General features: G+C 44.5%; 1 protein-coding gene across 2 annotated transcripts; it reads left to right on the top strand.

Moving 5' to 3' along the window:
* Positions 1 to 15650: 15650 nt before the first annotated feature.
* On the top strand, positions 15651 to 25088 carry MIOX (myo-inositol oxygenase). 2 transcript variants are annotated; one of them, XM_051962589.1, is made up of 10 exons: positions 15653 to 15768; positions 16874 to 16942; positions 17146 to 17226; positions 17619 to 17781; positions 21583 to 21650; positions 22203 to 22312; positions 22738 to 22805; positions 23128 to 23177; positions 23511 to 23623; positions 24524 to 25088. In XM_051962589.1, exons 1-10 carry the CDS (start codon positions 15754 to 15756, stop codon positions 24630 to 24632), a joined length of 846 nt encoding a protein of 281 aa, XP_051818549.1. In that variant the 5' UTR covers positions 15653 to 15753; the 3' UTR covers positions 24633 to 25088. The 2 variants fall into 2 exon arrangements, with proteins under 2 accessions (XP_051818550.1, XP_051818549.1); XM_051962590.1 differs by lacking the exons at positions 21583 to 21650; positions 22203 to 22312; positions 22738 to 22805; ... (1 more) ...; positions 23511 to 23623; positions 24524 to 25088 and adding an exon at positions 20384 to 20847 and having other exon boundaries at positions 15651 to 15768.
* Positions 25089 to 26177: the final 1089 nt, after the last annotated feature.

Here is a 26177-nt window from a genome sequence, read left to right as displayed (position 1 = left end):
GCTGCTAGCACTACTCCCAGGGGTAGGGCTCTGGGGGCAGGGGAGGCAGGAGGAGGCTGGAGGGTCCCAGGGAGCACCACCTCTAAGGCCTGGAAGCTGAGCCCGGAATCCAAGGCCTGTGTTCCCCTCCCCCCAAACCCTTGGACTATGTCAGAGGACATACCCCAACTGAGCCGCCATGGTTCAGTGGAAAGAGATTAATTTGGAGTCAGAGAACCTGGCTGGTTTTCTCTGAGCGTGGGGTCAGAATCTGGTCAGGACTTGGGCCTGCTGACTCTGCTGCACCAGGGGATAGGATGGAAGGTGTCCTGAGCCTCAGATGAGTCAACTGGGGAGGGGGGAGAACATGGGGATGGGGGAGAAGATGGGGATGGGGGAAAAGATGGGATTGGGGGAATATGGGGATGGGGAAACATGGGAATGGGAGAATATGGGAATAGGGGAGAACGTGGGGAGGAGATGGGGATGGAGAGAACATGGGAATATGGGAGAACATGAGGATAAGGGGAACATGGAAATATGGGAGAACATGGAGGCATGGGAGAACATAGGGATAGGAGAGAACATAGGAAAAACAGGGCCATTTGGGGGCAGGAAAGGCAGCTGTCTGGAGGGATTCCTAGGCTTTAGATCCACATACCCCTCCCAACATGTGCTTTTACAATAATCACTGCTGACCAAGGGTGCCCCACCCCAGGCTCCTCCATAATCCTTCTTCTCCTTCTACACTATCCAGCTGGTGATGGCATCAGCTTTCCACCATTATCAATAGGCAGATGATGCTCAGGTTTATCTGTCCGGCCCCAGCTTCCCTGCTGCCCTAACTGCCTGCTGAGCATTTCCAACTGAATATTTCAGACATTCAACATACCCACAAGCTGTCCTCATTACCTCCCCCCCCATTCTAGCTTCCCTATTATTATCGAATCCTCCCAAATCACCTGGGCTCCAAACTGATGCGTCATCCCCAGCTTCTCCTTCGTTCTCACCCTTCCCCCATATCCAGAGTTGCCAAGTGCTGGCAGTTCTGTCTTCCCACCGCTGCTCCTTCTCTCCTCTGACATTGCCCCAGATCTGCTCCAGACCCTTGTCACCTCTGACCTGTCACCTCTGACCTGGGCAACTGAATAGTCCAGCTGTCTGGGCTCTGTCCCTCAAGCCTCCCCACTCCAGGCTCAGCTGTCAGGCGGATCTTCTCGAACACAGGTCTCACCTGGTCACCTCTAATAATCCTTTATCATTTCCAGGATCAAATAGGACTGTCTGTCTTTTGCCTTTCTTTGTATCCCCATCACTTAGCACAGCGCCTGGCACACAGCGAGCTCTTACTAAATGTTTGCAGCCTGAATGACTTGGTCTGGTCGAAGCAAAAAACAGAAGGATGGCCACACCCTTATCCCCCCAAACTCTGCCCATTTTTAATACAACAGTGTCCACATCACATTGTTCATTCTTATGGAGCTTGGAAATCCCTAAAACATCCACACCACTCACGGATGAACTGCTTTCTAGCCTACAGCCTTCCCATCTTATGACCTAATTGTTTTAAACATAAGTATAAGACTTTACAGTTAAGTATAATGAATATCCTCTGATTTTATTCAATCCCTTGTTCTGACTGCTTCAAATCTTTTTGACCCCTGATTATTTCCCAGTGTATTCACTAACTCCTTGCTTTGTAGCATCTACAATTTTTAAATATTATTTTATTTTCCCAAATAATGCAAAGATAGTTTTCAACATTCATCTTTGCAAAACCTTGTGTTCCAAACCATTCTTCCCCCACCGAGTCATCTGATATAGGTTAAACATGTGCAACTCTTCTAAATATATTTCCATATTTGTCATGCTGCTCAAAAAATATCAGCTCAAAAGGGAAAAAAACAAGAAAAAGAAAAAAAAAGAAGCAAACAAATAACAACAAAAGATGAAAATACTATGCATTGATCCACATTCGATCTCTAGAGTTTTCTCTCTGGATTTGCAAATTTGACCAGAGTACTATCCAATATCCCTCATCCAAGTCATTGATTAAAATGTTGAATAGCTCACAGCCCGGTCCGGATCCCTAGAACACTCACTGGAGACCCCCTTTAAGTCAACATTGAATCATTTCTTTGAGTGTGGCTAACCGACCAGTTCTGAATCTTCCACAGCCCATATTTCTCCATCTTATACAAGACTAACCTGAAAAAAATATTAAATGCTATGTGGAAAAAAAATAAGAAAACGATATTCGGGGATTCCTCTGATTTACCAGTCTAGCAACCCTTTCCACAAAGGAAAGGAGCTTAAGCTGGCACTACGTGTCCTTGGTGGAGTCATAATACCTCTTATTAATAACTGTTCCCCTTTTGGAATGCTAACAACCATCCCTCTAATAATACTCCCTAGAATATTGCCAGGAATTGAGGTCAGACTCACTGGCCTCTATTTGTAAACTCTATTCCCTTCACTTGCTTTGAAAACAGGAACATTTCATCCCTTCTTCAGACCTGTGGTACCTCTTCCATTTTTCCAGTCTTTCAAAGGTCATCAACAGTGGTTCAACAACAGGGACCTGGTGACTTGGACATGTTAAGGGAAGCAGGTGCTCTCTTACTATCTCCTTCCTTATCTTGAGTATCAACTCCTTAATAGCTATTTTTTTTGTTCTCTTCTTTCCAGTCCAAAGATCGTTTTCCTTAGAAAACAGAAGCAATATAAGAAGCAAGCAGCCCCTCCCTTCGTGGCCGAGGTGGGGAATTAGGAAGTACCTAATATGGAATAGAGCCCTCTTAGTATGGTATCTGGTGTTTGCTGAATGCTGTTTTTCTTCTTTTTAGTGTTTTCTACAAGAAAAAGCTCTCTGGGTGGGAGGAAGGGATACATTTTGAAAGAGATCTATGGTAGAAAACGATTTTTAAAATGTAAACAGTTGTGCAGCTCTATCTTTCGCCCCTTAAATGTCATCATCATTCCATTGCATGATGCTCCTGAGAAGCAGACGTTCTTTAAAAAATTCTCGTTTTCCCCAAGATAAATTGGTGCCTTAGAAAGAGAAATAGATGGAGGAATAACTAGATAAAGGAATAGAAAGAATATATAGCTAAATGGATGGATGGATGGGTATTGATTGATCAATAGACAGATGGATGAGGGGGAGGAGGATAATGGATGGACAGGAAGTTAGATGGATGGATAGAGAGGCAAACTATTTATTAAACACAAATTATGTCTTTAAATGCTGGAGATACAAATACAAATAAACTAGACAATTCTTATTCCTTTGTAGGCTTACATTCTTTTTTTTCTCACTTTATTTTTTTATGTTAAATCCAATATATCCATACAATTATCTTGCTGCACAAGAAAAATCAGACCAAAAAGTTTTTAAAAAATGAGAAAGAAAATACAATTCAGTCAAACTACAACAAAAGAAGTGAAAAGTCTCTGTTGTGATCCATCCTCAGTTGCCACAGTGCTCTCTTTGGGTGTAGATGTCTCTCATCATCACAAGATCATTGGACCTGGCTTGAATCATCTCATTGGTGAAAAGAGGTAGGCTTATATTCTAATGGGGCAGGACAACACATAAAGAGACGCTGGGGTGGGAAACCTCAAAGGGGCAAGAGAGAAAGCGGTCTGTCAGTTCTCTCTATATTTAAAAAATTTTTAAATTAGACCTTTGCCAGAAATATTAGCTGTAAATCCCCCCCCACACCAGCTTTCTGCTTGCCTTTTAATCTTGCCTGTATTGGTTTTATTGGTGTGAAACCTTTTTAATTTAAAGAAAGTGGAAGTCAGCACTTCATCAAGAAAGTGTGAGAGGCCATGAGTGAGCCTAGCTGAGGCGTCTGGGTAAGGAAGTCATCAATAAAAAGCTGGATCTGCAGAGGTTACTTATATCCCAGTGGGGGGTACACAAACCGTCTGTTGGAAAGGGAAAGGGGGAAAGGGAAGCCATTCAGCCTGGTTTGGAGCTGGTGGGCTGGAAGATTGCTAAAAAAAAAACAACAACAACAAAAAAAACCTGTTCCTACCTTTGACTCTGAGGTTCAGTGAAATAATGTACACCTTCCTGGATCTTGGCAGGGAAACTAGTTTTGAAACTGAGTGGGGACAAAGTGAACTGGACAGCCATCCATGAATTGAACTCAACTCTAGAACTAGTTGAATGGACTGCAGACATAAAAGTTTCTTAAATGGAATTGAATTCCCCTCTTCTAACCCTTGAGAGAAAAAGGAAACCAATGGAGAGATCAGTGAAATAAATCCTTTGGAATCTCCTCAGTTTGGGCCAGCAATAGAAAGCCCACAGCTATTTAATAATCATTAAACAAATAAATGTCACCTGGTAGTTAGCCTGGCCTTCAGAGATTAAAAATGGAAAGTCTATAAATAAACACCACAAATTAGGGTGAGGTTTCTGATCCAGGCCCGAGGCTGGCAGCTACCAGGTGCTAGGTATTCTACTAAATTCTGGGGGTACAAAGAAAAACAAAAAGGAGGTTTTCACCCTCATAGGGCTTCCGTTCTAATGGAAGAGATGACATGCAAATAGCTGTACATATACAAGATATAGACAGAGTAGATGGCAGGTAATCAAAATTAGGGTTTGGTACAGTGGGTAGAGAGAGCACTGATTCCTCAGAGTTTAAATGTGACCTCAGACATTTACTGGCTGTGTGACACTGGACAAATCATTTAGCTCCTCTTTCGATTATTTTATTAGTAAAGTGGGGCAGTTAGGGAGGGCTCAATGGATAGAGAGCCAGGAATGGAGTTAGGAAAACTCTTCCTGAGTTCAAATCCAACCTCAGACACTCACTAACTGTGGAATCCTGGGCAAGTCACTTCACCGTGTCTGCCTCAGTTTCCTCATCTATAAAATGAGCTTGAGAAGAAAAGGTCAAATCACTCCAATATCTTTGCCAAGAAAACCCCAAATGAGGTCATAGTCAGACACAATCCAAAGGACTCAACAACAATGACAAAATAGGGATTTAATAGCACCTACTCACCCCACCCCATTATTGGGAGGATTAAATGAGATAATATTTAAAGCACTTTGCAAAGGGTTTATATAAAGATATAAAATATATTTGTAAATATAGATATAAATGCTAGCTGCTATCATCATCATCACAGGGGGAAGGTATTGGGAGAAGGGAGAAAGGAGATTGAGCAGAAAAAAGGCATCTTGTGGAAGTAAAGTCTCAAACTGAGCCTTAAAAGGAAACCAGCAGAAATATAAGGAAATAGGAGATGGAGTGTGAGAGGCCAGTGTTGATGGACAGTTAAGTGAATGAAGGGGAGTAAAATTTAAGACTGGAAAAAACAGAGGGTCCAAGTTGTAAAGCACTACCCAAAGACACTGAATATCTTTTATATTTGGTTCTAGACACAGTGCGGAGTCTCTGCAGTTTATCGAGCTGGAGAATGTCACAGACAGACCTGTTCTTTGGCAAGATCGTTTAGATGGAGGATGGACAAGACTGGTGAGAGACTGAAAGTTGGATGATTATTGCAGAGTTCTGGATATGAAATGATCAGGACTTACACCAGAGTGGTGGCAGTTTGGGATCCTGGGTAAAGAACTTTTTGTGTTTTTTATTTGTGTATGTGTTGCTTTTTAATTTTATTTTTTACAATTTGAATAGGTTTTTATTTTTCCAAATACATGCAAAGATAGTTTTCAACATTTGCCTTTACAAAACCCTGTGCTCTAAATATTTTTCCTCCCTCATCTCTTTCCCCCTCCCTAGAAAGCAAGCAATCTAATTTAATAAGTTAAACATGTGCAATTTTTCTAAACATATTTCCATATTCATCATGCTGCACAAGAAAAATCAGATCAAAAAGGGAAAAGGGCAACATATGTTTGTTTTTTTAAAAGAGCTGGGGAAAGTATATGTAGTTAAGAAAGTATGGCAAGGTTTGCTCTTTCTTAAGGGAACGAGAACCAAGGAACCAGAAGTTGGAAGAGGGTAACAGTAAGCTAAGGAACAGCCCAGAACTGACCTTTGTCCAGTGGAGTAACTTGTGGGAGCAATGATGACAGGTGGGAGCGGGGGTGGTGGTGGTGATATCACTAATAGACATCCAGTATCCCTGCAAGATGAGTTGACTCTCCATCAATATGCTCTAGTCACTCATGCTCTCTTAATGTGGACTCCTTTCTGCCCCCAAACCAGTCATGCATGTTCCCCACATCCCCATAATTTGTATGCATATTCCCTGCATGTGTTTGTGCTTTTCACAGATGCTATATATATTTATGGGACACCGCACCCCAAATTTATAGGGAAAATATTTTGTCCCCTCTTCCTTTTTTTTTCTATGCTAATTTATTAAAAGTCTTTCTGAACTTTGAACTGATTGCATCCTCTGGCTATTGAAGATAAACACATTAGGAGGACTTGTGAGCTGTGATTTTAGTGATGCGGAACCACAGAGTACCTTGAACCTAGGATGGCCATCCGGTGGGGGAGTCCACCCAATGAGTGGGGAGGGAGGGATGTCCCTTTTTATTATCCTCCACTCTCTGTACCAGCTTCAGTTCCTTCTGAATGGAGTGCTTCTGACGCCATTCTTCTAAGAGCATATGATGATTTTTGACCCATCTTTTCCTTCCTCCCCTTGGTTCTGTTCATTTCAAAAATGCCATTCAAAAAATCAAATTTGACTGGTAAGCAACCTGTGTATCTATAGGGCCCTTTTCAGACAAATCCTTTCTTCCTGACTGCCTAAATTTGTTCTTTTCTTTCTTTCTTTCTTTCTTTCTTTCTTTCTTTCTTTCTTTCTTTTTTCTTTCTTTCTTTCTTTCTTTCTTTCTTTCTTCTTCTTCTCTTCTTCTTCTTTCTTCCTTCCTTCCTTCCTTCCTTTTCTTCTTCTTCTTCTTCTTCTTCTTCTTCTTCTTCTCTTCTTCTTCTTCTTCTTCTTCTTCTTCTTCTTCTTCTTCTTCTTCTTCTTCTTCTTCTTCTTCTTCTTCTTCTTCTTCTTCTTCTTCTTCTTCTCTCTCTCTCACAATTTCATTCTTGAGAATTTCCCATTGACTGCTATAGAATTTCCAGGGGTAAGATCTCACCACCAGACCTTTCTGAAACTCTCAAGTCTAAGGGGGGAGAGCTCAGAATCTCAAGCACTTTAGGGATTTCAAATTCAACATATCCAAAATGGGATTAAATAGCTTTCCTCCTAGTAGACTCTGCTTAATTTCTCCCTCTTTACTAATTACAATTCCCAAGATAGAGCTCTCATTTGTCCCCATTGTTTCAATACAGGAGCCACCTGCTAGTGGCTGCTAAAGGTCTAACTCAGACCTGTAGAATAGATCTCTTCATGTGAGAAGATGATGATGGTACAAGGAGACTGAGAGACAGTTGTGTTCTCTGACCTCTCTCCTTTTCCTTCTTGCCTCCAATTTATTTCATTCCCAATCCACAAGGAATATCTGCATTAGTAAAGGCTGCTTTGCAACTCCTTCAAGTATTATGATTCACAGCTATGGAGGCTCTCAGAGAATTGACCTGCCCCTTCACTTAGGCATGGTCCTTAAGACCCATAATTCCCAGAATTTGTGCCTCAACAACAGGGTCTGACAAATCATAGCCAGAATAGCAGCTCCTCTTGAGGTTTCCTTGTGTTTTAAAGAATGAAGTCATTACAGAAAAGTGAGGAAATTCTTTGCTACTCTGCTTTTGGCAAAGAGAAAGAGCTCCAGATGTCTAAATAATTGAAGACTGTTACTGTATTTTGGTAACACTATTATTACTGTAGTTTGGTAAATATTGCATCTCTGTGCCAGGCTTTTGGGGTTTCCCAAACTTTTCATTTAATTTGTCTTTTTGGTTTTCATCCTAAGTAATCTTTATGTGATTGTTTCTATTTCTATTTTGATTGGCCTTTGTACAAATATTTTCCAACATGTTTGTCCTGTTCATTTCCTAAATTTCCTCCCATGAGTCTATTGTCTTAATATAAACTGCTTTTCCAAATAAAATAAAAATAAGATAAAATGTGTCTCCATATTCCTTTTCATCTAATCTGTTTCAGTTCAAGTACCTAAATCTCAGTGATAACCTTTGAGGTCAAACTGACCTCCTTATTCTTGGAATCTTTAATTCATCCAATTTGTTATCTGTTATTTTTTGCCTCACTCTTAGATGACTGATGCAGTAGACCATACTGCTAACTTGCCTAGTCTCTTAATTTAATTCAGCAAACATGTATCTATCATTACTGTTGCTGTTGCATCCTTTTCATCTTTTTCAATGGGATTCAGATATAAATTGTCTTGAGCCAAGTCACTATCCTCTATCATTATTATTTTGTGTACGTATTACTTTGTTATTACATTATTATTCTATTTAATATTCTGCACTGATTGCACAGTAGAAAAAATGATTGCTTTTGTAATTGAATAAAAATGGTGGGGTGTATACTTGTCTTCTGTGGGTTCATTGAAAGCCTCCTCTAGGGAACTGCACATGTTTAGCATGTATTGGATTAATTGTCATCTAGGGAAGGAGGTGGAGAAAAGGGAAGGAGAAAAAATTTTTGGAGCACAAAGTTTTGCAAGGGTGAATGTTGAAAACTGTCTATGAAAATGTTTTGAAAATAAAAAGCTTTATTATAAAAAAATATTATTCTTATTTAAAAAAAAGAAAAGAAACTCTCCTCTAGGGGCAGCTGGATAACACAAAGTATAGAGTACCAGTTTTGAATTCAGGAGGATATGAGTTCAAATGTGACCTCAAACACTTAATGCTTACTAGTTGTGTGATCCTAAGCAGGACACTTAACCTCAATTGAAGCAAACCGAAAAACTACTCTGGACAAGCCCAGTGGTAGATAGGATCATGGGCATGACAGTTACCTCATCCTGTATCCGCGTGATTTGGATTTCTTCTGCTAGTACTTTATATTTTGAAAGTTTTCCATTCCATGTACCTTGGAGGTTCGTATGTTCTACATAGCAACTAATTACAAGCAAATAATTAAAATATTGTCATTAAATTTTGCTAAATTAAATTAATTAAATATTAAACCATGTTAATATGCAGACTTCTTGAAAGGCAGAGACTATTTTGCCTTTCTTTGTAATCCTCAATGCCTTGCACTGGACTTGGCTGCCAGTAAGAGCTTAATAAATGCTTGTCGGTTGACTCTGATAATCATTTGGTTCCAGTATAGTTTATTTGCTGAATTCTCAAGAATACTCTACATTTCCTTGAATAATTGCAACTTATCTTCATGGTCATTATTTGAATTTATTCTTCTTATGTAATATTCTCTAGGATTAGGACCCGTGAGCATGACTCACTGAGTAGATGTAAGAGCATGTGGATTCCTGTGCTTAAAATCCTCTAGACTGTTATGAGGGACCTCCCCATCCCCACCTTTTTCCTACTTGGTTGACGTGAAATATAGTTATCTTGATCATTTACTTCCCAGTCTGATTTTGATTACTGCTTTCTTTGATAAATAGGGTTATCAGCTATTTCTGAGGAGCTTCTATTTGCTGGGAAGTCAGCCAAGTATTATTACTCTCCCTAAGTGATCAGCAAAAGTACCTTAATCCTATTGTTAATTGCTATTTTCTAGTTTTCTATTTCTAGTTTTCAACACCCAGGTTTTCCCTGTAACCCTCTCCCTCCTCCTCCCAAAGAGCCATCATTTAATCATAAAGGATATATTTTTTAAAGGAATAAAGAAAACAAAATCAGCAGAATCACCGATACATGGAAGTAATCTGAGATGCAATGTTCCTTCCTCCTCTTTCCCTTTTGCTCCCCAACCTTTTACAGCAAAGGAGGAGTCTTCTTATGATCTCTTCTTTGGGGTCATGTTTATTCTCTAAGCAATATAAATGCTGGTTATTATTGTTGCTATTATTCTCACTTTATATCCTTGTACTACCGATATATGAGATATGGTCGCTAGACATAATTCTAGCACAATAACCCCCTTGGCGGTAGGTGAGGAAAGGAGGAAGCCCAGCCAAGGCCTTCCTCCCACTCCCTACAAAGATAGAAAGTGCAGCTTCCTCTTTGGCGACGGGCTGGGCTAGACCTTAGATCAGATATCTCACCATGCACATGAGAGCTGAGTTGGGTCTATATTTAGGCACCAACCACACACATATAACTTCCGTTTATATTTATTCTGTATATACTTATGTATGTCCTGGCTGCCTTTCCCATTATGGTATGGTCTTTGCTGTTTCATCCAATTTATCCCTAGGACTTCCTGCCAAGATGGCTTCCCAAGGGGGTGATAGACATCCCTGCACTGTACCCCCATATCTACTCCAGATACTGATCGGTAAGACGACACATGTAGTCTCTCAGTTTCTTTGTTCTGAGGCAGCAAGAGTGAAGGGTTTCTCTGGAAAAATCCCAAGGTAGGATATTCAGAAGTGCTGCAGCGCTCAGACTGGACAGTTTCAGATCAGGGGTCCTGAGTTACTAGAGAGAGGATCCAGTTCTCTGAATCTCAAAGATCTAGAAGATCTAATCCCAGGAGGTAAAGGGAAGGTCAGGAATTTCAGGCACGAAGAACAAGACTGAGCAAGGCCGGCCGCCCCTTCCCGGAAGCATGGCATGGGATGGCCCCTGGCCCTGATACAAAGCCCTAATTCAGGAATTAAAGCTAGAGAGGTGAGTATTCATGTTGCCAAGATCTACTACTATGTCTGGAACAAAGCAAGTGCTTAATAATAGATTGTTTGTCCTCTGAAGGATAGCTCAGCTGTAATTTCTGATGGTGATGATCCGCTCCTAAGTCACCATCATAACCCCCAATATTTCTGGAAACAGATCCTGGCAATTCATTCTCAAGTCTGACATTTCTTTGCTAATGTATCATAGGATGAGCTTCTTTCTGCCCATGGAAAACTTACTGATTCCACTCTTGGAGCTCAGCCATTGCATAGGCTGAGTCCAGAGGTAAACCAAGTTCAGGAACATTTGACTACTTCAATGAGGTGTATCTATGGGCCAGTTTTTGTCCTACTGGGTGAAGTGGCATCCAAAAAACAATGATGCATATTATTACAGCTAAGATTTACATAACTCTTTAAAATTAGCAAAGCTCTTGACAAATAGTATCTCATTTGAACTTCAAAACAATTCTGCAAGTTAGGTGCTATTACTGACCTCATTTTATAGGTAAGGAACTTAAGATTGTTGTGTGCAACGCTTTGTGACCCCATTTGAGTTTTTCTTGGCAAAGCTACTGGAGTGGTTTGCCATTTCCTTCTTCAGTTCATTTTACAGATGAGGAAACTGAAGCAACAGAATCGCTTCATTCTTGAAGGAAAGCAAAGCATTTATTAGCTTTACCTTCACCCTTCCGTTCAATTTGACTTCCAAATTCAAAACAAAGCCTGCCATCTCTCAATTTCCCTGGTGTAGATTGAAAAGTTTACACCCACTAATCCCAAATGACATTTAAGATACAATTGGAGAAAGGTTCCTCATGAAAACATTGTTTAATGTGTTTCCCACTGGAACCACAGGACTTAATATCATCATGTACACAGAGTAATTGATATGTGATTGTTACTGTTATTATTAGTCTGGATATGTCACATCGAGCCTTTGTCACATGTACATACACATGTCTATATAGTCCCGTCTATCGTCTGTGTTGGACAGTAATATTCTCTATGAAATCTGACTTATCCGTTAAATGCAAAGTTTTTCTCTCTTCTACATTTTCAGTATAAATGTTTCTTGACTGAAAAAATAAGACCCAGGTAAATATATTTTGGTTATATTCCATCCTTTGCCAAGAGCGTCTAATCCCCATGGCTCAACATTGTCAATAATCATTTATTAAGTGTATGCTATATGTGAACCACTGTGCTAAGTATTAGGGATACCAAAAAAGACAAATTAGCCCCTGCCCTCAAGGAGCATCCATTCTAATTGGAAAGACAAAATACAAACAATTATGTACTCAGCAAGTTGGAGGTACCTCAGAGGAAACACACGGCATAAGGGGACCTGGAAAAGTTTTTTATATAAAGTAGAATTTTAGCTGAAATCCTAAGGAAGCTAGGAGGCAGAGATAAAGAGGAAGAATATTCCAAATATATAGGACAACTAGTGAAAATTTCTTTGCAGAAATGGGAGGTATTAGGTTTTGTTCAAGGAACAACAAGAGCAGGGTGGAAAGAGGTAACAGAGGAAAGGTGGGAGTGAAGGGTGGTGACATGGTCAGACAAGAGGATCACTTTGACATTTAAGTAGGCTCTTGTGACAGGGAGATCAAGAGCCAGTTATTGCAATAGTAGAGACTTGAGAAGATAAAGGTGGGGGCAGGGTCAGAGGAAAGAAGGAGGTGTATTTGAGAGACATCTCAAAAGTAAGATCAACAGGTCTTGGCAACAGTTTGGATATGTGGAGGTGAAAATGATGTCTAAGTGCCTGGGAAGATGGGTGCCCTCAACTGATAGGGGAGTTTGAGAGAGTAGGTTTTAGAAGAAAGACAATGAAAAAAGACTAATAGGGAGGGAGAGTAGGTTTTAGAAGAAAGACAGGTGCCTACTGGATATCCAAATTGGAAATCCAGTCTGAAGAGTTCTTGGAGATGAGCAGAGAGATTGGATATAGCTAGATAAGATGATCTGAGAATCATCAGAGAGATGAATATGAATCCATGGCACCTGATGGGATCATTAAATCAAAGACTATAGAGGGAGAAGAGAAGAAAGCCCAGGACAGAGCTTTTGGGGGCTCCCATTCTTTTTTTTAATTAAAGCTTTTTTATTTTCAAAATATATGCATAGATAACTCTCAACATTCACCCTGACAAAACCCTGTGTTCCAAATTTTTTCCCTCTCTTCCCCCCACCCCCTCCCCTAGATGGCAAATAATTCAATATATGTTAATCATGCAATTCTTCTATACATATTTCCACAATTATCATGCTGCACAAGAAATATCAGATCAAAAAGAAAAAAAAATGAAAAAGAAAACAAAATACAAGTGAACGCCAAAACATGAAAATACTATGTTGTGGTTCATACTCAGTTCCCATAGTTCTCTCTCTGAGTCAAATAACTCTTTTCATTATAAGACCACTAGAACTGGCCTCAATCATCTCATTGTTGAAAAAAGCCACGTCCATCAGAATTGATCGTCTTATAATCTTGTTGTATAATGATCTTCTGGTTCCACTCAATTCACTCAGCATCAGTTCAATGTAAGTCTCTCCAGGCCTCACTGAAATCATCCTGCTGGTCTTTTCTTTTAGAACAACAATATTCCATAACATCCATATACCATCACTTATTCAGTCATTCGCCAACTGATGGGCATCCACTGTTTCCAGTTTCTTGGGGGCTCCCATTCTTAGTAGGAAAAATCTGGATGAGGATCCTACAAAGGACACAGAGAAGTCAGATAATTTGAAGGAGAACTAAGAGGAAGCAGTGTTGTGAAAATCTAGAGAGAAGAGGGTGATCAGCTATAGAACAAATCAAGAAGGTTGTGAATTGAGACGAAACCTTCGGTTTTGGTATTTTTAAGAGATCACTGGTAACTTTGGAAAGAGCAATTTCAGTTAGATGATGAGGTTGGAAATCAGATTTAACTCTTAAGTAGAGCATTTAGAAGATTGGGAGAAAAGTAGTGGCAACACCATTGAGTCATGAAAGGGAGGAGAGAGATGGGACAATAGCCGGTGGGGATAGATGGATCAAGCAAGGGTTTTTGTTTTGAGATGGGAAAGGCACAAACACATTTCTAGCAGCCAATAGTTAGGGAGAAAAATAAAGTTTAGTGAGCGAGGAGATGTATTGAGACATGTTACAATTGACAGAAGGAGGCAATCTACAGGAGAAGATGAATGGGATGGGGTCACTGATACATGTAGAGGGATTTGTCTTGGCCAGAAGAGTCAACTCCTCATGCAAAATAGCTGAAGGGGAAGATAGTGATAAAAGAATAAAAAGCAAAGGAGGAGAGGAAAGAGAAAGAAGTCTCTCTAATGACTGACTGATCCTAAAGATAGTGATCAAAGTAGTAGGGATGTCTTCTTCTCTAATCCTTTTAAGAGAGGCAGTTCTTGGTTCACATTTCATCATCCTGAAAGGGGAACCCTTCAGTAAAGTGGTTTAAGAGGGAATGGTTGGTTTCAGGAAGATATTATTTATTTATTTTTCCATTCTTTTCTTCCCCTTTATTTATTTATTTTTTTAGATTATACATGTACATTCTTTTTTTTTTTTTTTTTTTTTAAACAAAGTGACTTGTGTTAAGGGAGAAAAATCAGAACAAAGGGAAAAATCATGAAAAAAAAATACAGAAGGAAATAAGAGGGGAAAATACAATGTTCCGATCTGCATTCAGTCTCCATGTTTCTCTCTCTGGAGGCAGATGGCATTTTCCATCCCAAGTTTATTGGAATTGTCTTGTTTCACTGAGTTGCTGAGAAGAGCTAAGTCTATTACAGTTGATCATCGCATAATCTTGCCGTTGCTGTACATAATATTTTCCTGGTTCTGTTGGCTTCACTCGGCATCAGTTTATGTAAATCTTTTCAGGAAGATATTTCCTCTCACTTTCTGCCATTAAATGGCTATTGCTCTGATTGGCAAATGTAGCAAAGTATCCCTAGATCTAGCCCATAGGGATGTATTATGACAGTATCTCCTCCCTCAAATCAGATGATTAAATCAAGGCTAGGAAGACTCAGACTCTCAGGATTTGATTTGCCCATCTAGTCTAACCCTCTCATTTTTGCAGAGGAGGAAATGTCGACTCTGAAATGTTTAGTGATTTTCTGCCAAGTTCTACAGGCAATAAGTGGCAAGACTGAGATTTGAACCCATGTCCAGGACCGTGCTCTCAAAATACTCATAACTACCTCTCAAAATTAAAAATCCCAAACTTAAACTTGTCTATATTTTTGCTTTATTGTTCAAGTTCATATTTGGTTTTGAGATTACTATAAATGATAAGGCAACAATTGCTTGGAGTGTGAGAGTATTCTGACTAGCGGAGGGCACACTGAACCTTTGTCTAAGTAAAGATGTTTATATATATCCATAAATTGTCTCTGCTAGTTGGAGCTAAAACACAGCATAGAGTATTTTTCTTCCAAGTTTCTCTTGCCAGATGTGAGAAAACTCCTCAGTCCTCTGTCATCCTTGTTGGGAGCCCCCTCCCCTAGCATCACGGCTCCTGGTCAGAGAGGGGGGCCTCGATGATCCTGGTTTGATTAATGGTTGTCTTCCCAATTTTCCCTCATGATGTAATACTTCTCCATTGGCACATTTCTGACTGGAAACTGAGGCGGTTCAAGCTCCTAAGTAGGATTTCCAACAACTTCTAGCAACCCACCTCTCTTTTTCTGACTAAAGCTCACCTTCTTTGGGGCTTCATGAGAACCCATTCCTCTCCCATCCCCATTCTAGCCAATCCCATCCCATCCCATCTTAACCCCCATCCTGCTCTCTCTCTAAAGAGGTTGTCTGTGGAGTAGAGGTCAGAGTGGGCCTTCCAGGGAAGGGGGAAGGGGAAAGACTCTGACTTATTAACTAGTAGTGAGCAGGCCAAGGTCAGCCGATTAAATGGTCACTAATTACCTCTTGGCTAGGACCAACTAGCTTGAGTTAGAACTGGTCACTTCCACCGATGTTTATGTAACCTAAGGGCATATATAAGAGCCCCCTGGGCTCAGACAGACCACACACAAGCCACAAGTCACAAGCCACACATCCCCTTTCCATCCTGTTCTCCATTAGGCCTGTGGTCAAGATGAAAGTTCTCGTGGTGAGTGTCCTTTCTCTGGATGCCTTTCAAAATGCTGCTGATTATCCCCTTTCTCTAAGTTGCTTCAGGGTCCTGGGTCTTCCCTCCTCAGACTGCTCCAAATCCACAGCTCCTGGGTGCCCCCTTTCCAGACTGCTCCAGGGACATCAGTTCTTGGATACCTCCCTACTTGCTAGGCTATTCCAGGGTCTCCCCCCAGTCCCAGTCTGCTTCCAAAACTTTGGGGGAAAAGAAGGGCTGGATATATGGTTTGGGGAATGTATTTTGGGACCCTGCGTTCACTGCCTAGCCCCAGTCCTTACAGAGCCCCAAGATCCACCCAAATAGGCTAATATGGGACAAATAGGGAAGAGGAAACAGGCTGGGTTGGAGGGCAAATGCCTGGTTGGAAAAACTCGGGTAGAAGGGAGTGGAACCCAAAGACTGGGTTCTTCCAGGTCCCCCCAGACTGCATTATCATTTCCCCCCTCAATCCTTGGAACCGGAGCCACTCTCTTCATTTCATTAGTGGGGAAACTGAGGCTTACAGAGGCACAGCAACAACTATAACATCTCATAGCAATTGTGGCTCCTAAGTCCTGGGTCTCCCCTCTAGATCCTTTCCTTCCTAGGAGAGGAGGCCAGTGAGTTAATTTTTCTCCTTCTTCGTGTCCTCAGTTGCTCTCCTCCCTTCTGATCACAGGCTCAGCTGAGCCCAGGATGTCTTGTCTCATTTTCTCTGGAAGCAGGGATGCGCCTCACAGTGGGAGGGCTCTCTGCTCTGACCCTTGGCTCCCAGGAGGTCCCTCACCCCCAACCCCTGGGGCCCAGGCGTGTCTGAGAGGGAACTTGAACCAGGCTGGTGGGTCGAGAAGGAGTGTCAGTGAGCAGGGGAGCATGCCTGAGTGGGGCTCTGTTTTCCCAGGCTGACATTTCCAGGGCCATGGTCCCAGCCCTCCCAGGGTTACTACATTGTTTTCTCCCTCTCTCAGACACTGATGCTTCTGGGCCTGGTGGGCTGCTTCCCTTACCCTCTCCTGCCCCTCCTGAGGCCTTCTCAGACAGAAGTCTAGCCTTCCCCTGCTCTCCCAAACTGGCCAAGCTCACCTCCTCCTTTTCTCCATAGGGTTCGGACCCTTCTCAGATTTACCAGCCCGATGGGGGCAAAGACAAGGAGAACTTCCGAAACTACACCGTAAGAGCTTCCAGCTTGACCCTGATAGCGCTCCCTGGTCCTGGCCATTCAGAAAGAACAACTTCAGTGGCCACAAAGAAGGAAGGGTTTGGGGGGTGGGTGGCCAAGGGCTAGAAGAGAGAGGGTCACGGGGTTAGGGATGACGAGGTGTCAGTGGGATGGGAGGGGGAGAAGCTGGAATCTAACCCAATTGGGACTTGCAGTCAGGACCCCTCCTGGACCGAGTCTACGCTACCTACAAGCTCATGCACACCCACCAAACTGTGGATTTTGTCAGGAAGAAGGTGAGATGGGAGAAGGGGTCCTTTGCCTTATGGTGACAGATCTGAGTCAACAATAGTGGCCTCTGTCCTCAGTGAGGATTTCATGAGTTGGGTTATTTCCTGGGGTGATGGATCTGTAAGCTGGGGTGATGGAGCTTGTGACCTAAGGATGATGGAGCTTGTAATTGGGGGATGAGGAGCTTGTGAGCTGGGGATGATGGACTTTGTGACTTAAGGATGATGGAGCTCGTAATATGGGGGGTGATGAAGTTTGTGACCTAGGGGTGATGGATGAGCTTGTGATCTGGGGATGATAGAGCTCGTGACCTGGGAGTGATAGCTTCCTTGGGGTTATTGGATCCATTTCTAGGAGATAATGGATTCTTGTTCCAAAGTATGCTTCTTCTCCCTAGCACGTGGAATTTGGTGGATTCTCCTACAAAAAGATGACTGTGATGGAGGCTGTGGATCTGCTGGATGGGCTGGTGGATGAGTCTGACCCCGATGTGGACTTTCCCAATTCATTCCATGCATTTCAGACGGCTGAGGGCATCCGAAAGGCTCACCCCGATAAGGGTATCTCTTGCTTCCCAGGGATTCCTTCTTCTTGTCCCTATTCCTCAAAGGCTCAGTTCTTAGCTCTCTCCTGTACCTTCTCTGGAACAGACACACATGGAGCACCCGTCTTACATAGGGCGGGGTGGCAGAGAGACCCCTCTGGTCCTAATGATCCAGACCCTGCTGCTTGGCCTTAGTTTCTCCCTCTGCACAATCAGGATTTGGACGGGGTGATCTCCAAGGCTTCTCTGTTCACTTCCTTCACTTGAGATCTTGTTTCATGTTCAGGCTTCTTTCAGTCCCTCCTTGGGTTGAGGAGATCAGAGGTCACATTCTCGCCTCTAGAGAAGATCCCCTCCTCACCTGAGCCAGGGATCCAGGGAATAAGGGATAATGGGACTCTGGCAGAATAGATAAGTTAAGGGAACGTGGAGGGCCAGACTTGGGGAATCTCCAGGTTTAGAAACAGAAGGAATATCCTTTTCCCTGGCCACAGAGTGAGGCGCAGGGAGGGATTACAACTGTAGCCCCCTTCTGGGGAGGAAGGGAAGAAGGAACCCAGCCCAGTCACAGAAAGACAGGAAAAAAACTCCAGACCACGGGATGTGTGAGTCATAGTTCTCCAAACCCCAAATCTAGGAGCAGCCCAGGTCTCTGCGGTCAGAGAATTAAGGGTGAAGTTCATGGAATCATTTTCCCTTCAGGCACCGTATCACTGTAGGTCATTCTCTCCACCCAATCATTTATTTAATATACTCATTCATTCAAAAACAGTTTCACTGGATTGTGATTAACAATCCATTGTTCTGATTATTATTCCCAATGTAATTAGTCTTTAATATTCAGTGCTTGATGAGTTATTGCCTAGGTGGGACTTTTTGTGATTGAAAAGATTATGATTATTTTATTATGCTCCCATTCAATTATTCCTCTACTATATTCATTCACAGAACTAGAACCTAGATTCTGCACTTAAGCAGTAATTCCCTTCATGCCATACCCTTCAAGCACCCCTTCAGCTTCTGCTTGAAGCTGTCCAGTGACAGGAAGCTCACTACCTCCTGACATCCCACTTAGGGATGGTTTTGAGTATTTGAAAGTTTTTCTGACATCCTTTGTGAATCCAAGGCCTGAAAGCAGCTTGTCCTAAGCCCCTGGACCTGAGGAAGGAGGGATCCTGCTGCTGAACCTCTAGCAGCCATATATAGGCTATATACGGTATAGCTGCTAGGGTCCCCAGTGGGAGGGGAGAGGGTTCTCCAAGAACTTGGCTCAGAATGACAGAGCTGGGGAAAGGCCAGCCTTCTGCTGGCCCACACTAAAGCGATGGCAGAGAGTGGTCACGTCTTGTCTGGGGCACTAGGTCCAGAGTAAGTGAGATGTGTTCTTCTGTGTCCATCAGAGAGCATTCTGGGTACTGAGTCCAGGTCTAGGCCCCACATTTAGGAAGAAATTCTTTTTCCCTCCAACAAACATTAATTAAGATGCAGGGCACTGGAGATCAAGCAAGTGCCAGAGAGGAAATAATTCCTGCCCTCCAGGATCATACATCCTTAAGAGTTACTTCAAATCTCTTCTTTCCCAGGGATGGAGATCAGTATCAGGTGGAAGGAATACATATGAAGTAATTTAGAAAGGGGCCTCCAGAGAAGGGAGACCAGGAAAATTAAAGCAACAGCTGACATATTTCTACTGCTATATGCTTTGCAAAGCCCTTTCCACATACGAGGGAGCCCCAACATTTCCCCCTTTTTTATAGATAAGGACACTGAGACTTCATGGAGTCAATGGAGCTGTCCTGACTCATTCACAGCTAGTCAGTGTGAGAAATTGGATTCCCTCCCAGGTCTCCCCAGGCTGTAGATCCAGCCCTCTTGCCACCTTATTACATTGCTTCTGTGATGAAAGCTCAAAGGAAAGAGGGGATCTGGAGATCAGCCGGCTGATTGAGGTGTTTAGCCTGGACGCTTTCCCTGGAAAGAAGAAGGGAGAATGAGAGAGCTGGTTTCAATATCTGGACAGCAGCCCTGAGGAGGAGGGCTCCTCCTCGCCATTCTGCTTGGCCCCAGGGAGCAAGACCAGGGACACTGGAGCTTTACAGAGAGACCAGTTCAGGCTTGAAGCAGGAAACATTCTCTAACAACCGGTGATCTCCAGGGAGAAGCGACTGCCTTGGGGTGCGGGAGAGTTCTCCCCTTGGAAGTAGGATTGGCAACAGCTCTGGGATGTTGTAGAAGCAGTTTCTGCACTGTTAAAGGTCTGACTAGATGTGACTATGGCCTCTTTCACTCCTGAGGTTCCGTGATTCTGAATCAGTGGTTCTAGCTCGTTGTCAAGGCAATATCTTACATGAAGCCTTCCCTGATTGCAACCTCGGGGAAACACTCTCTTCTTCCTCTAAACCCCGCTAAAGCCCCGCACAATCCATGGCATACTTTTCTTTAACAGTTGTCTTCCTCAGTCTCTCAAAAAAATCTCTTTTTTTCTGTACTTCATGTACCCCTCTCACCACTGACAGTTAAGATCCTCACCTCTCCTAAAGAGACAGTAAGAGTATCCCTAATCTCTATGGAAGGGGTTCTGGAGGCCAGTGTTACATAGAGGAGGATTTTCTTTATAGAAGGAGGAGGAGGAAAAAGAAGAGGAAGGAGAAGAAGAGGAGGAAGAAAAGGAAGAAGAGGAAGAGGAATAAGAAAAGGAAGGAGGAGGAAGAGGAGAAGAAGAAGAAGAGAAAGAAGAGGAAGAATCCTAGAACAGTGGAATGGGAGGGGCCACAGAAAGGGTGCAAGGGTCCAATCTCCTTTCCAAGTGGCAAACAGGAGATCAGAGGGAAAATCAGGCCTTAGGTCCAGGCTCCTGATCCCCTGCGGGAGCGCTCCGTCTCTCTCTGGTTGGAGCAGGAGGGTAGACACCCAGTGGAATGTTTCTTGTGGCCTCAGACTTGGCCCAGTCTGCTTTCCAGGCAGCCTCAGTATGCCCCTTCACACACTCTCTGCTGCTCCCTGATCGACCTCCTTGCTGTTCCCTTAATTTGGCAAAGCTGCACCTCCCACTCCTGTTATACCCAGAAGACCTCCTGTCTTCTGTCTTTCAGAATCCATTGTTATTGTTCAGTTCTTTCGATTGTATCTGATTCTGTGACCCCATTTGGGGTTTTCTTGGCAGATACTGGAGTGGTTTACCATTTTCTTCTCCACTTCATATTTCAGCTAAGGAAACTGAGGCAAACAGGGTGAAATGACTTGCCGAGGGTCACACAGCTAGTGTCTGAGGCTGAATTTGAACTCAGGACAATGAGAAAAAGGCACCCCCCCCCAGCTGTTCCCTCAGACTGTTGGCCACAGAAGACCCTATTTAGGTTTGACTTCCTCTGGAAACTTCCCTGGCTTCCCTCCTCAAACTGTCCTGTACATTTAACTCGGTCTAGGAAGTTTCTCTCCAGGAGAATGTAAGCTCCTGGAGGGCAGGGCCCGATTTTCACTTTTCTTTGCATCTCTAGTCCCCTGCCTTGAGCTCCTACATAGGAGAGCTCAGATAAATGCTGGGTCGATTGAACTACCTGCTTCCTCCTTTGTAGAATGGATATAACTCATCTGACTGACATTTCTGGAGGTCCCTGGGTGTATGGTGCTGAAGAGGTTCTAGGGAGATCCAAGCATGGATCACAATGGGCTCCTGTACTTGGGGTGCTAATAGCACACAGTAGGGCACCCCTCTGTCCTCCCAGGCCAAGAGCTGCCATTGCAGTTACCCCCTCTTCCCATCTCCACCTTCTCAGAAGTCTCTTCCCCAACACCTGTCCTTGTTCTTCCTCCTTAGATTGGTTCCACCTGGTGGGATTGCTGCATGATCTGGGGAAAATTCTTGTTATGGCTGGGGAGCCTCAGGTAAGAAGGGACAACTAAGATGGCTCAGCTCTGGTACTGCCTTCTGGGCTCTGGCTTCTGATCTATGGCTTAGGGATTCTGGAGTTAGGGTTAGAGACTGGACTGGTTCTGGGCTCTGGATTCTAGGTTCTGGGTTCTGATCAATGGTTTAAGGATTCTGGGTTTGGGGTTAGAGGCTAGACTGGTTCCGGACTCTGGGTTCTAGGTTCTGGATTCTGTTCTATGATTTAAGGATTCTGGGTTTGGGGTTAGAGGCTGGACTGGTTCTGGGATCTGGGTTCTAGTTTTTGAGTTCTAATCTATGGCTTAAGCACTCTGAGTTTGGGGTTAGAAGCTGGATTGGTTCTGGGCTCTAGGTTCTAGGTTCTGGGCTTTAGACTAGGAGGAACTCCAAGTTGAACTTTGGTCACTGTCTGGGTGGATTTTGAGCCACGGGTTCAAGGGATGTGGGCTGTGAGCTCTTGGCTCTGATCCATTCTGGGGAGATGGGGTGGCTCAAGGTCCTGTGAGCTGTGACCACAAGTTCATGATTCTGCTGCCTCCCACATCCAGTGGTCAGTTGTCGGAGACACCTTCCCTGTTGGTTGCCGTCCCCAAAAATCTGTCGTCTTTTGGGATTCAACTTTTCAGGACAATCCTGACATCAAGGACCCTCGATACTGGTGACCCTCCTCCCCAGCCCAGAGATCTCCCCATGAGATAAGCCCCTGCCCAGGTTCCTCCCCTCCCCACCAACCCCATAGATCCCTCTCCCAGTCCCTCCTAAAGATCTTTCCTACAAAGAGACCCCCCAACAGATCTCTTATATAAAGATTCCCCCTTACTTCCCCCCACCACCACATACACACACACACACAGAGAGAGAGAGAGAGAGAGAGAGAGAGAGAGAGAGAGAGAGAGAGAGAGAGAGAGAGAGAACCCCACCCCATTTCCCTTCTCCCACCCTGAAGAGTTCCTCCTACAAAGGGCTCCTCTCAAATCTCTCCACCCAGAGATCTGTCTTTTTGCACCTGAATCAAAGCAGACTCCCCCCTTCCTCAGGCCTTCTCCCTTCCCTACCAACTCCCTAACAATCTCAACCCTCCAGCACTGAGTATGGGATGTATGAGCCGCACTGTGGCCTGGAGAACGTACTGATGTCCTGGGGCCATGATGGTGAGATCTTTCCCCTGGCCTCCTCCTTCCCCCCTCCGCCTCCCCACCCGGTGCTCCTCCCCCTGTCCTCCTAAAGACGCCCTCCCCAAAGAATCCTCCTTCCCCCAATCACAGAGGAGACATAGGGATCCCCAAAGTGAAAACCATGAGCCCCGACTTCCCTTATAACTCAGAGCCAGCTGTCTGTGGGCTCCTGGGAAAAGGGTTACAGGTTCTATAGAATGGAACCTTGTGGGATCTCTCTTGGGGTGATGGCTGATGGGGGGGTCTTTGATGGCCAGTGGGGTGGAGGCCAGGCCTGCGATCATCTCTTCTTACACAGAGTACATGTATCAAATGATGAAGTTCAACAAATTCTCCCTGCCTCCTGAGGTGAGTGGGGCCAAAATGTGCAATCCCCAGCCTCCAGTTGCTAACTTCTGAGAAGAGAGCTCCATGGCCTTGTAGGATTGGGTCTTGTTGGGCTAAGCTTTCTGGGGGCCTAGACCTGGACTTTGGAAGGGATTGATGGTGAATCGGGGGAAGCAAGAGCTTGGCAGTTGCCGGGCCCCAAAAGGTGGCCTGGGTGGGCTTGGGAGTGTTTGGAATCAGGGGAACTCACCTGATGAACCAGGGGCTGGTTCCCCAGGGCTTGGGGGGTGGGGGCGCTGGGCTAGGGAGGAAATGAATAATCAGGGGGCATACTTCCTCCCTCCCTCCCTCTAGGCCTTCTATATGATCCGTTTCCACTCCTTCTACCCTTGGCATACGGGTGGTGATTACCGGCACCTCTGCAGCCCCCATGATCTCAGCATGCTGCCCTGGGTCCAAGAGTTCAAGTAAGGGCTGGGGTCGGGGACTCAGCTCCGGCTCCCCTCCCCCAGCCAGCTCAGAGGACACCCCTGATGTTCTGCTTAGGGCAGGATGTGGGGGAGAAGGCTCCTTTAGCCAGAAGTAGCAGCAGGGGTGAGCCTGGGTCAGGCTGGGGGGGGGGGGCTTCTCAGTAAGAGATGAGCCGTCCCGGGCTCTGGACCCTATTCTTCTCTTCTATAAATATGTACAAAGTGCCCACGTGTACATCTGGGTCCTGGGGATGCAGGTGTGAAGAATGGCACAGGTCCTGCCTTCAGGGGCTTCCGTTCTAGCCGAAGGATGCTAGTGTGAGCCCAGGAGGGAGGCCTGACCTTGCAGTCCAGAGCCTGCACCGCAGCCGCTTACACTCTCGGGCAAGTAGCCAGAGATCCCGTGGGGCCAATGGCCAGTGTCCAAGGCAGGGTAGCACCGAGGCCTTCCCACCGGGTCCGGCCCGGGCCTGAGGAGTCGGAAAGCACAGACATGGGAGACTGAGGCAGAGACAGAAGGGCAGAGCCTGGCTGCTCCTTCTCCCACCCGGTCCCGATTCCTCTCCGCCCCTAGGAAGGCCGGTCACAGTCTGCGAGTCTTCCCAAGGACTCATGCAGGGGCTTAGGGCATGACGGGCCCCTGCTGGCAGCCTTCCATTCATTTATGGAACGAGTATTTGTGTAGCAGGATCCCTGGGTCAGGAAGGGAGGAAGTACGGTCGGGAGGAAGGACCCCTGCAGCCATTATCAGCCATTAATGTCTCAGTCAAGTTTAGCTGGCCCTAAACTAAAAGGGGCAGAAGCCAAGGTGGGGAGGGGAAGGTGGAAGGGCAGAGGCTGCTCCTCCTTCCCAGACCGTGCTCAAGCCCACTGCCCCCTTCTCTGTTCCTCTTACAGTAAGTTTGATCTTTACACCAAGTCGGAGAACCTGCCAGACGTGTCCGAGCTTCGGCCCTACTACCAGAGCCTCATTGACAAATATTGTCCCGGGATCCTCCGCTGGTAACGGCCTCTGCTTGGGACTGAGTCCAAACTTCTAGGTCTTCATATAGCGCCTCCAGGCTCACCTGCCTCTCCAGGGGCAGCCAGCCCCTTTCCTTGTACACACCAACCTGTCATCAGGCCCCTTTCTCCCCATTTCTCTGAAGGAAGAATGATCAGCCCAGAGACCTCCTCTGGGGCACTGGCCGCCCCTTCGGCCAACCTCTCCATCTCAGTAACGTTATCCTGCATCATTATCCTGTACCATTATCACTGATACCCCACTGCAAACTCCATCCCTGTCACGTCATCATTGCCGATCAGCAGGTTCCCATCACTTCCCTGCTTTCCATCCTCACCATCAATGTCAGCTAGCTGGACTATTGCTCTGGGGGTCCCCGGCCAACGTTCAGCCCTCCAGCCACACCTGCAGACCTTTCACACTTTTACTAAGAAATAAAGAATGGTATCTTTCTCTTTACTGTGTCTGGAGAATTACTAGGAGTGAGATCCCAAGGTATCCTTCTGGGACATTCTCTGCTCTCAGCCCCCTCCCACAATCCCCTTTTTTTCTCCCTCAATCTCAGAGAGCAGCTAACTGCTTCCAACTCAACATCTCCAGCAATGGGGCCTCGGGACCAGAGCTGGGACCTGGCACCCCAAGTTTGTCAGTAAGGACAGTAGAGGCTGGGAAAGGGGAGGCAGAGAATGAGAAACTGGGGGTTTTAGAACTGCAAAATATGTGGCCAACGGGTGCAAAGAGACCTTGAGGACCCTGGCTGATGGGACTGGGATTTAGATTAATATCCTAGAAATCTGAGAGAGGAGTCTGCTTCCTGCAGGGTTTCTCTTTGCTCCTAAGGTTCCAAGTGCTTTTCTTTGGACTTCTAATCAGCTCCCTTTTTCTTTAACGCTGTCTGGACTGCACCATGGGCAGCCAGACACTGTGCAGTATCACTGAGGGTACAGTTAAAGACAAAAGTCAATTCTTGCCTTCGGGAGTTCCCATCCATCAGGGCTCATCTAAACCAAACCAATTATTTTACAGAGGAGAAAACTGAGGTTTGGAGAAGGAAATGGTACTAAGGTCAGACAGGTAGGAAGTGGTTGTCAGCATGGGAGGCCAGATCCTGCTCTTGGGCTCAAGGGCAGCTAGAATTTGGGAGAAGTTATGCGTTCCACGAATGGCAGCTGTGAAACCTCCCTAAGAGAACAAGCAAGCTTTGTTTCCTAATGAGTTTTTTGTGTCAGGAAGTCTTGTGGGACCAATTAATGTCAAATAACTTAGTTTAATAGTCAACAAGCATTTCTTAAGTGTGAGGGCTGGTACAAAGCAGCATCAACCTGAAACATTTCTTTCCAGCAAAGAAAAATAATATGGGATCGGGGTGGGGGGAATTTCAGTCAAAGCTAAGTTTTCTCTGCCTTAATTCTAGTGGAATCTTTTTGCAAAAAAGAAGCCACATTCACTTAATTTTTAAAAATTATATCTTTTTCTTTTCTTTTTTTCTTATAGCTTTTTATTTACAAGACATATGCATGGGTAATTTTTCAGCATTGACCCTTGCAA

Source organism: Antechinus flavipes, chromosome 5, assembly GCF_016432865.1.
Source record: "Antechinus flavipes isolate AdamAnt ecotype Samford, QLD, Australia chromosome 5, AdamAnt_v2, whole genome shotgun sequence".
Taxonomy (NCBI): Eukaryota; Metazoa; Chordata; class Mammalia; order Dasyuromorphia; family Dasyuridae; genus Antechinus; species Antechinus flavipes.
The sequence above is the reverse complement of the archived record's forward strand: the minus strand, read 5'-3'. Positions and strand labels throughout refer to the sequence as shown.